Source organism: Cyprinodon tularosa, unplaced genomic scaffold (genome assembly GCF_016077235.1).
Source record: "Cyprinodon tularosa strain WSP-4 unplaced genomic scaffold, ASM1607723v1 ctg637, whole genome shotgun sequence".
Lineage (NCBI taxonomy): Eukaryota > Metazoa > Chordata > Actinopteri > Cyprinodontiformes > Cyprinodontidae > Cyprinodon > Cyprinodon tularosa.
The window spans coordinates 728,527-740,733 of NW_024039382.1; the positions used below are offsets into that span (position 1 = coordinate 728,527).

The following is a 12,207-nucleotide window of genomic DNA, read 5'->3' on the forward strand; positions in this document are numbered from 1 at the left end:
AATTAAAAAATAGATTAATGAAAATGGGTAAATAAATAAAGGGATAAATGAAAAAATGGACAAATGAAAAATAGAAAAATATTTTACTCATTTATTATTTATTTCACCCATTTATTTATTTACCAAACATAGTGAAATCCAATACCAGTCTAAGCTGTGGAGACACTGGTATTGCTGTCTCCTTAAATCTCCTATCTAATTGGAACTTGTACTTGTACTTTTCTACCTGTATTGTTTTATTTTTATCTCATATATTTATTGGACCATGAGTTCAAAATAAATAAAGAAAAAAGTCTGTCTGTCTGTCTGTCTGTCTGTCTGTCTGTCTGTCTGTCTGTCTGTCTGTCTGTCTGTCTGTCTGTCTGTCTGTCTGTCTGTCTGTCTATCTATCTATCTATCTATCTATCTATCTATCTATCTATCTATCTATCTATCTATCTATCTATCTATCTTATCTATCTATCTATCTATCACAAACTTTTCTCCATAAAGTGTCCTCTCCTTAACCTTATATTCTAAAAAAGTATTTACATTTTCTGTCAGGCATTATAAAGAGTCCCCTTAGGGGTTAGAAAGCATAACACTGCTGTGACCCAACTTACCATCAGCTGCAGCAAGGCCCCCAGGTAAAATCCGCTTGACATAGACTCCAAACTCCTCTCCAGTTAGCTCTTTCACTCCACCTATCACTTTAATTCCTGGTGAAAGAAACAGAAAAATCTCTTCTGAGTAAATCTCTCCAGCTTATGCTAGAAGATCCAGACACAGCATAATGCACCTCAAATGAACGTTAGGTGAATAGCTTCTAAGTTATATAACTAAAAATATTGAGGGTATTTATCTTTCTTTTTTTTCATACAGTAAAGGTCTGTTATTTGACCAAACTATCTAATGTTTAATATTATCTTCACTAGGGCAGCATCGATTTTGCAAATCGATTAATCTGTTGTTTATTTTTTTTTAGATTAATTGATTGATTAATAATTGGATAACAAAAGGTTTTTTAAAGAAGATCACTTATAAAATTAAACCAGGTGAAACTAAAAGTCTTCCACTTGAGGAGTTTCTGATAGAGTATTTTGACAGACAATAGGTTTTAATTTATCATTCCATCTCTATTCTCCCACTCTGCAGAATCTGTTAGTTCAATCTCTAACGTTCTTCTCTCTCTGCTTTTTCTCATAGTAGCTTCATCTGGTCTGTTCCTGTTTGGCTGTGACTCCATCCTGGAGAGAAATATCAGCTGTGCTGCTGCCATCAACACCTTTGTTTCTAGATGCTGGAGATCAGCCTGTTTTTCACTTTAGTCCTGTTTCTCTAAATATGACTGGCTGGATGTGCTCTCTTCATCCTTGACATTGGAGCTCGTCTGTCTGCCTCTGTGTTTCCTAGAGCAGCCCATTTTTACAGCAGCCTTTTCTATGTCTGCTTCTGTCTCATTGAACCCCAGTGGGCCTCAGCAGATGGCCGCTCACACTGAGCCTGGTTCTGCTGGAGGTTCCTTCCTGTTAAAAGGGACTTTTTCCTCTCCACTGTCGCTACAAGCATGCTTGATGTGAGGGATTGCCTTCGAGTCAATGAGTCGATGCAATCCCCTGGTTTTCCTTAGATAGAAAACTTTGAATCAATTTGACTGTATGATCTGGTGAACTGTAAAGTGCCTTGAGATGACGTGTTGTGAATTGGAGCAAAAGAAATAAACTGAACTGAAAATTTAATTTTGATGTTAAATGTTTATATATTTTTTACAATCTTGGTATAATTACTGCTCTAAGTGGGTCGCTCTGTCAGCTAAAGGCAGGTTTTAGACTCACTATGTTTCAGGGAATGATTAATTGATTACTAAATTACTTAATGATCATTTCAATTATCGATTATTCACAATTAATCCAATTAATTGTTCAGCCCTAACCTTCACAGAAAAATAATTCATGTCTCCAAATGTAAACAATGCTAATTAGATTGCATAAATGAATAATGAATAAAACAATGAGTGTCCGTGTACAGATGGGCTATGGAATAATATTAGCCCAGCGAAGAAGTGGAAGGTCACTGGTCAGCAGTTGTGACAGTTTTCTAGTAAGCTGCTGACAGAAGAACAAGGGAAGGTCACAGAAATCGGCTCTCCGCTTATTATTAGCCTTCCATCACCAGAGGACATCCCTTTCCTGTTGCATGCATTAAGAAGTGTTTGCACTCAGGTGAGAACAAAATAACGCTGGAGTATATTTGCAGCATGGTTGCAAATAAAACTCAGGAGGAGATGAAATGGACAAACTCTATCTGTCACCATGCAGTATCAGTCTGTTTTTATCCTCCCTGTTTGTTTTTCTGCAGACCACATCATCATAAAAAAATGAAAACACCTATGTAAAGATATATTCTGTTCCAACAGAGGTCACTTAGGGACCCAGCAGCAGCTTAGAGCTCCAAGTGATTCAGAAAAGCAAAACAATTGAAAAATCTGAAACATTTAGAATATCTTTTGATATAGTTCATTCATTTGAAGCCCTGGCTGTATTGTATGTCTTTTGGCTTAATGAGGCCAGAAGGTAAACTTTTAACCTTTTGCATTATCTGACATTTTTTTAGGTTTTACACAATCCATTTTCCAGTGAATTAATCCCTAAAACCATAACACTATTTTATGATGGTCTGTTCAGCCTGATGTTTGGTGTCATTTTTTCCACACTTTGTGTGCAACATAAATATATCAACTTTTGATCCAAAGCACCTACTACTATTCCTTTTAAACAGCTTACTTAAAATCATACCCTTCCTTCTGCTCACTCTTTCATAAAAAAAGGCTTTTGAGTTGCATGACTAATACTTGGTTCATCAACAGAATCTCCTACTTGAGCTGAGGATATCTGCAGCTCTTTCAAGAGCATAATGGTATTTTTTTTTATTTTATTTTTTATCTTTGTATGCCTACAGATTAGCCATTCACCCATGAATTGTTCCTGACAGGAGAGCAGGTGAACCCATCCCCTCAGTTTCCCCAGGAGATAAAGAGAGCAGCTCCCTCACCGCCCGAATCCCAGAAAATCCAAGTGAACCCAAGGCTTTGCACCAAGAGCTGGTGTGCGACTGGTATTGACATACTTTATAATAACTGGCCTTCTCGTGGGCGTGCATTTTTTTTTTCTCTGACTCCGCCCTTTCACTGAATTACAGGGTCTGACCAGGAGATAAAGATTTCCTTTAGATCTTAATCTTAGTCCATGAATGATGACAGAAAGAATATTTTAGATGTTTAAAAAGGAATTGTAGGGAACCAGCCAAGGGCTCATCAAAGAAAGTGGGGAAATTTTGAATGGCTACTACTGTAAGCAATTTAGCAATAACTACTTTTCATTATCAGTATTAGCAATTCAACTGATTAACCTATGACAGAATTTTTAAGGTGAATACATGTTATTCTGACATCAATCTAATCAATCGCCAGAATGTGCTGCTGAAATTTTTTGGGCCAACTCTTGGAGCCACAATTGATTTTTTTTCCCATCAGTTTACATGATAGTAATAACACACTGATCCTAAACGTTACACGTCTCAATTTCAACAACAACAACAAAAAATCTATTAGCAAATCAAATAAAACTTATTATGACATCATTTCATGATGTTTAAGTCAGGCAGGTTCTGTTTCATAGCTTAAAGGAATAGTACACCCAAAACATGATTAGCCTTCATTTTCTACTCACCCCCATGCTGAACAACACTCTGGAGTACTTTTTTGATATCTCAAATGCATCTGGAGATCTGGGAGCCTTCTTGCTGTCTGCTGACATTCAAATAATGGAGGTCTATGGCGCGTGAGGCAGAAAGGTCCATAAAAGTCCACAAAAAACGTGTCAATATTCCTCCATACTGCTCGTCCAATGTATTCCAAGTGTCCTGAGTGGGTAGCATCCAGAATTTACTCGAAACAAAGTCATTTAGAATGTTTTTAGAGCATAAACAGTAGTGTATAGGATTTCCTGAAAGCGCGCGCCTGCGAGTTCACGACGCTACGGAAACCACGGCAGACCAAACCAGATGAAAGTGCGCATTCAGCGTCTGCTCTGCCGATAATGCAAGTGTAGTAGAAGAAATGTGCTGTTTACCTGTGCAAAGAAAGAAACAACGAAAGAAAAATGTCTGAGGACTTCAGTGTTGAGGAAGAGCATGAGTTCTTTGCCGAGTTGAATGCGCACTTTCATCTGGTTTGGTCTGCCGTGGTTTCCGTAGCGTCGTGAACTCGCAGGCGCGCGCTTTCAGGAAATCCTATACACTACTGTTTATGCTCTATAAACATTCTAAATGACTTCGTTTCGAGTAAATTCTGGATGCTACCCACTCAGGACACTTGGAAAACATTGGACGAGCAGTATGGAGGAATATTGACACGTTTTATGTGGACTTTTATGGACCTTTCTGCCTCGGGCACCATAGACCTCCATTATTTGAATGTCAGCAGACAGCAAGAAGCCTCCCAGATCTCCAGATGCATTTGAGATATCAAAAAAGTACTCCAGAGTGTTGTTCAGCATGGGGGTGAGTAGAAAATGAAGGCTAATCATGTTTTGGGTGTACTATTCCTTTAACATGCAAATAGGTCTAAGAAAGAAAAGGGAGGTAAGTTTATTTGTTTAGCAAATTTCAAAGTTCTATGCATGAACAGACAATAACAGAAGAAAGCACACAGACAACAAGTTTGAACTAATGATGTCTCAGTTAATTAAAATACAAAAATAAAAAACTAAATTAAAAGCAAGTCTAAACAAAAAGGTTTTAACCATGATTAAAAGGAACAAATTATTTAAGAGGAGGTCTGACAAGAAGTTTTGTTGACTTATGCTGTTGTTTGTTATAATCTGACCAGGGGGGGAACATGTATATTTTGAATATTTAGATGTTAGCTACATAAATATCTGACCCTAACCCCGGGGAGGAACTCTAGGGAATCCCACGAGTGATTTATGTGCTCTGTGTTTTAATTGACCTAATGACAGAATTCCCTGTACTTCAAGTAGGATTCACACCAGTCCTGTGCTGTACCAGAAGGTTGACTTAGTTTTCCAGGTGGTCTGATGAGTGATCAACAATGTTTGCTAAGGTCTAATAATAGCAGCAATGTGGTTCTTTTTTTAAATTTAGAAAACTGTAATTGAACACCTTGACCCAGTTCCAATCAGGCATCCAATCAGCATAGAAGTCTGATCGGAAGCCTCCAAAGAAGCTGGGAAGTTGTATAACTGTTAAAAACACCACAATCTTAATGATAGTTGATATAGGAATGTGGTTCTTTAGTAGCAGATTGTTCAAACTTCCTTTTCAATAGTTGTTCAACAATTGCTGTTTTAGGGCCTGGTGGTTGAGTGAAATGAAATGCTATGACAGACAAAACCTCGTTAAAGAAAGCTTTAAATAAAGCATTGAAAAAGCAGAAAGGACCGAGTTAGGGACAATAAAATTAAAATAAAAAAGTGGGAGTATGAACTACTGCTATTATAGCACAATTAATTCTGATAAGAACAGCCTTTAACCTGAGGTCTTTCCCATCACTCTACTTCCACTACATCTGTTAGTCGTTTAATGTTAGACTCAGAGATTCTGCAACTTGAGGCTGCTTTTATTATGTCAAAGCAGAAACAGAGTGGCAACACTAATTGGGTCTGGAGCGAAGGGGCACCAGTTAATTACTGCCTGTTGGAAAAAAGGGATAAATCATTTCCATGACACTGTCCTCTCTCCTTTTGACTCTACCTCTGAGGAAAACAGCTTCTCTCCCATACTGATTTCCAACCCTCTATCATAAGATAAGAAAAAACATTATTCTACTACATAAGCAGCTACTATGGAGGAATGGCCGTCCTCTCGGCTTGTTTTTCAAATTAGTGTTTCATGCTAAAAGGGGATGAAGGAAATGTCTGTTAGCCAAGGACAATACAGAAGTTTTTTCAATTTTTAAATCTGAGCAATTGTTTTCTAGAGCAGGTTTTTTGTCTGTTTCAACAGCATTGATTTAGGTTTTCTTGATGTAATGCTGTAGCTATTGCCTTCTTAAATGTTTTCCAGTACTATTTACTTAAAAAGCTTTATATACTGCTAAGCTGATTGTTTGTTCCTAATCCCACTAACAAAGTTCTTTACTCTCAATCTGTAGAATGGGAGGCCCATCCTTTAGGTAGATATTTAGTTTTAGTACTTGAGGCAAACACCCTGTCTAATTTTGTGACTAAGCTTAAAAACGTTGTTTTTGATGAATCATATAGTTAGAGTGTGTCAGGAATCCAGTTTGTGTGGTCTGTTTTTGTGTTTCCTTTCCTCCTCCACCAGGTGGTGCCCCGTCCTCATTGGGCCTCCCTGCACACCTGCAGCTCGTTGCCTCATTACCTGTGGAGTGTTCTTAAGCTGCTGACTGCCACTACCTCGAGGCCTGAGTGTTTGCCAGTTTTGGGTACTCTAGCCATGCTTAGTTTAGCAGAGTCTAACCTGAGTTTTTGTTTACCTGAGTTTTAGTCTTGCTGTTTTTGTCTTTGCCTCTCGGCAGGAAGTCATCCTGCAAACTGGATGTTTCGGACCTTCTCTCCCCTGGAAGGATCTTCTGAAAACCAAACTGAACTGAGGATTCAAGTTTGTGGTTTGAATCAACCTTTTCCCCCAAGGATCGTTTGGGGATTCTCTCTGAGCAGGGGATTCATCTCCACAATAACTCGTTCAAGTACTGCAGGAAATCTAAATGGCAATCAGCTTCTCTGTTCACCAAGGAACGACCGAAATCTGGGTAAACCCTGTCTGCCATCGAACAAGACTATCACTGGAACATCCCACACTGACTGGATTCATTAAGAGACGCCTTTTTCTGGAAACGTGAGTCTGCAACCTATTCCTCCTCTTCAAGTCAAAGAATATAATTTCCCACTGAGCCTGAACTAATCGCAGTGTCTTCCACTCACTTTCTAGTTCCGGTTCGACAGTGTTCAGAGCAGCACTGGACTCATCTAATCATTTTAAATAAACATGTTAAACTTTTCCCTGGTCTCTCTGGTTGGTCTTCTGCATTTGGGTCAGATCTTTAGTTAAATCATGACAGAGTGGTTCGTGCTATCATAAGCTATATCCAGTATTGGAGTTCAGGGGGGATGAAGGGGGGATGGCATCCCCCTTCTTAATAAAATCTTAATCATCCCCCATCTTAAATAACCATGTGACATTTTATCACTGAATGTGTACATTTCTATTATATATCAACAGTAATGGCGATAATATTTCCCTTTCAACATTTGTCAGGCTGTGTGCTCATGAGTAGCCTGACCAAATTGCAGAGGGCACATGCGATTTTCGACCTCAGTAGTGCAACCAGCGGAGCAGCTGAAGCTGTTTTGAACAACACTACAGCCAAGTGGCAAAGATAACACGATTTGAAGGAATAAGAAAATAAAGAGGGGAGGGAATCTTCGGTAGGTTCCAGGTTCTAATTTGCCTAGATCTCCCTCCCCTGCTTAGTTTGAGAAATAATGTATTTACTATTATGCAAGTTTCTCCATATAATCATATCTGCTCTCTGTGGTTGTGGTATGAATTTCATAAGTATGGGACAATAAATGTCAAAATAAGGATTGGAGGGCATCTTCGGCAAATTCCAGGTTCTAAGTTTAACAAATAAAGTGTCAGAAATGATCTAAAATGGGGAATCCGCATCCACTGAGAAGAGAATTTATTCAACGCGCACTGACTGAAGCACGACTGGAACGTGTCTCCATACAAGTAAAATCTTATTAAATTCCAATTTATCTGTCCACATAACAAGTCATCCATGTATAAGAAATATGAAAAAATCTAGATGTTTAAAATTTCCCTTTTTGTTCATATTTCCATCCGTTTTTTCATTAATGAGCATAAGTTTAGGGTGATGCACACTCCTGTGATAGAGATGGTAATTCTCTGGCACAACAAATGTAACCTGTAGTAGAGAATCAAAGGTTTGAAAAATGCATTTTAATTAAGCAATTTAAGACGTTAAGATTATAATTGGAAAGAACTGCCAAATGTGATGTTATTGTCTGGCTAATGCTCAAAAAATGAATTGAATGTTGAGATTTGATTTGATTCAATCAATGGTAAATATAGTTCGACAGAACTGTTAAATAGTTTTAACTCATTCATTGCCAGCATGTAGCCTAGCTTACTTTAAATGAGCTAATAGAAGCTAAGTTGTTTCCCGCAATTTAGGTCATAAAAACAAAACAAAACAAGCTGACCTCCTGTCTGTGACAATGTCTGCTCTAACTAAGGACGGGACTTCCCATGCTAATGGCTTGGCTTCGTTAGCAAACATTGCCCCCCTGTCGTACTTATATGTTGCTATCACAAGCTGTGGAGGACTGCCCAGGAACATCGTTAGTTCTAGTTATAGCCCCGACTGTATAAGAGTCCGGCCAGTATTTACCTCCGCCGACAGCCAGACAGGCCATTATTAGAGACTCGGCTGCTAATGGAATACAGGCCAATATTAGAGGATTTACAGTATGCTGCTATAGATTTAGCCTGCTGGAACACATAGGGACCACTTTTCATCATTCTGTTTCCTTCTACTTCTAATCTTCAATTCTACAATACATGTTAGTTCAACTGCTAACTTATATTTTCACTTGTTTTTCTCATCATAGTAGCTTCATCTTTGCCCGTCACTCTGTTTAGCTGTGACACATCCTGGAGGAAGGTCTCTGCTGGTCTTTTGCCATCACCAACTTAATTTAACGTTTAAAGTCTCAAGCGTTGTTGGGCAGCCCTCACAGCTCAACGACACGTGGCCTATCGTGACCTACTGCGGGACCCGTGCACGGCCGTCTGCAGGCCAACGCCAATGTGGCTTTAATCCGACATTCCTGACAGCAGTTCTAGCGTTTCCTATTACGCATAGAACACAGAGAAAATCAAGGGCATGCAACAGTGAAACATGGGACTACCTGATCTCAGGGGATGGGGCTAAACTGATATCTTCAAATCTGTTTGTGGTAAATGCCAAGATAACACACAAAATATATGTACTCCTCTGACCTTTCTAATTGAGGTTATAAACCATGATGTTGCAAGTCTGGAGGTCAGATTACGATGCTTGGCCACGCCCACATGCTGTGATGTAAACATTTATTTTGATAGCTTTCAATCCCCTATGCCTTAAGTCCATGCAAAGTGAATTTGAAGTATGTAACTCAAAAGCTGTTTGAGTACATTCCTGAGATACGACATTAGTCAATAAGAGAAAATGGCATCTTTGATTAAAATGGCCAAATTCCTGTGGGATTTGGACCATGGCTCCAAGAGACTTTTCTGTGTGTCCTGTTGGGTTATACAAGTGCAACAAATTTCATAATCCGCACTAAAAGCATGGCCTGGGGCTGTTTTGTTTTTTTCTTATAGTGATAAGTCAGTTTGAAGTTTTGCCACGCCGACAAGTATTGTCGCCGCAAAAAATGCTTGATAATTTTTATTTACAAATAAAATAAGCACTGCACAAAAGAGAGACAGATAGATAGATAGATAGATAGATAGATAGATGGATAGATAGACAGACAGACAGACAAACAGACAGACAGACAGACAGACAGATAGATACTAGTGAGAACACGATTTATTTTGTAGTGTTTTTTTTGTTATGAAAATTATTCAGTTTATTTCTGACTGACACACCCAATGAAGAACTCATCTGATTTCTGCAAATCTCTACCGTAAACTTTTCCTATCATGACTTACATTTCTCATTGTTCATCTGGACCCTGATGGCTTTCACGTGTATGATTTGTTGTTGTTAAGAAGGCACACACACACACACACACACACACACACACACACACACACACACACACACACACACACACACACACACACACACACACACACACACACACACACACACACACACACACACACACACACACACACACACAAGGAAGTGAAGTAAGGATAAAAACAAGAGCTCCTGCATTCTTAACCCATTCAAGTTAAGTGGGTTAGGGCTTTGCCACATGACCCACTTCCCCAAGCAGAAAAATATGCCAATGATAGCAGAGGTACCCTGCAAAGAAAATCTCTTTAAAAGAAGGATTTGTTTATTTTAGGATTTATTTGGAGGCAGCATCACTAAAACACTGACGTGACAGAAAAGAAATGCACTAAGACCACTTTAACCAGAATTAATTATAGTGTATACAATCGTAATAGAGACATTTATTTTTTGGAGATAACTGCTCCCATAACACCAACATTTCCCTATAAGGATGTTTATTTTTACTATCTGAAGCCAGAACAGGCTGTCACTGTGAGGCAGGATCTCCAGTCTGCCATAAATCCCACACAGGGAAAGAGAAACACTGAGTGATGCTTCGGGTTTATTTTGAGAACTTTGAGGCAAAAGAGCCACAGCAGCTGATGGTACAGATATAGGTCTATGGCAACATGTTCATGGTTGTTGCAAGATAAGATAAGATAAGATAAGATAGACTTTATTGATCATACAGTGGAGAAAGGTACTTGTCACGTAGAAAAAAAAAGAACTTACCCAGGCCATTTTCACAGTCTGTAAACTCCATGGAATGAACAGCTCTGTCAACTCCATATGGACCCATTAGAGTCCTGTTGAAGGCATAAGACATGAAGGACAAAAAGGAAACAAAACAGATAACAGGTCAATAAAATGAAACAAACATAAACACAGATTTTGTTTTTTCTTCAGAAGACTTAAGACTTCTTTAGAAAATAAAGCAAACTTGTATGGTATATATTAAGGTATGTAGAGGGATTAAACACAGATCTTGTTACGATGCAATCATTACGGTTTAGCAGAGTCCAGTATATTCCTTATTGGGGTTAGAACAATACATTTCGCTATCATTACCAGGATGTATTTCAATACTTTTCAATACTCTAGAAAAAGACAACACAAAAAAAACTTAGAACAATAACATATCAATCAGTAAATAAAACAAAGACAAACTTTTCTAATGCACACAAATTTAAAATAAATAAAATATAAAACCATCTCTCTCTCTCTTGTCATTTGAAGAGAGGCAGAGATGAAAATAGAGATGTAAAACTGATGTAAAAAAGATTTAATTACTTTCTAAGCTTAATTTAGTGAGAAGCAAAAAGCGCATGGATCGAGCAATGCTTAGACTTTTTAAAAGATGAGATCAACGTCACAATGTTGCCAGATAAAGCAGTGATGATTTGAGAGTAAAGTAGGGATATTACCAGAAAAAGGTTTCTATGGTTATCAATATCTGATTTTTCAAGTCAATTAAAAATGCTTTTTTAATCCCAAAGGTAGAGGAAGTATTGCAGTAATTCATAGGTTGATTTTCTTTCAACCATTTGCTGTCGATTGATGCTGTAGGCAGGAAGGACCTTCTGTAGCAGTCTGTCTAGCATAGGATCTACAGAAGCGTCTGACTGAAGACACTCTGTTGTTGTTTATTAATCTTTTGAAGGGGATGCTGGACCGTTAAGAAGAACATTATGGACAACGGTGAAGAGTTTTATGGGATAGAGCTTTTATTTGAGCTGTGGGTATCGGATCAAGGCTTTGAGCAAAAAACAAAAGAGAAAAACACAACCTCATTACAGGATTATACAAACCCAGAACATACAGTAGCATCGACCAAACTAACAACAATGTATTAATATCTGGGGAAGAAAAAGTCAACTGTTCGGCCAAAATTCTTCTGCAACTTAGGGAATGATCTGATGTCTGGAAATGATTCAGTTCTCGAACCACCAGAATCTTTCATTTAGTCTCTATATATTTAATTTATATTCATTGTTGTGCATAATGTATTGATATTAATATTCTTTTTTCATTCTCCCTTTAGACTGGGTTCCTCCAGCCCTAGTTCTAATTGAAATGACTAAATCACCCCCTCAGCATGCCATTCAGTTTGCCAAAGGTCTGATATTTGGCCATTTATTTCATTCAGTTCACAAAGCACACACACATCTAAGGACAACTGCGTTTTAGGAAAATCCATTTTATCCCAACCATGACAATGACTTTTTATGAATTTAGTGAAAGGAAAGGTTTTAGAACACAATCATCTCTTACTTTACCTCAACACATGCGGTTAAACTGTCTCTATTTCAGTGTGATGACGACAGAAACACGTCTAACTTGAGGAGCATATTTCCAAGCTTCACAACAACATCGTTGATTAAAAGACATCG

General features: G+C 38.2%; 1 protein-coding gene across 4 annotated transcripts in view; it reads right to left on the reverse strand.

Annotated features, from left to right (window-relative positions):
- si:dkeyp-72e1.9 (syntaxin-binding protein 4) overlaps positions 1-12,207 on the reverse strand; it is a 156,253-nt gene that overhangs the window by 83,780 nt on the left and 60,266 nt on the right. For all 4 annotated transcript variants that reach the window (XM_038308415.1, XM_038308414.1, XM_038308417.1 and 1 more), the window contains exons 2-3: positions 10,550-10,623; positions 603-698 (exon numbers count right to left, since the gene is read on the reverse strand). In XM_038308415.1, the coding sequence (XP_038164343.1) occupies positions 603-698; positions 10,550-10,623 (170 nt within the window). The remainder of the gene's footprint in view (positions 1-602; positions 699-10,549; positions 10,624-12,207) is intronic.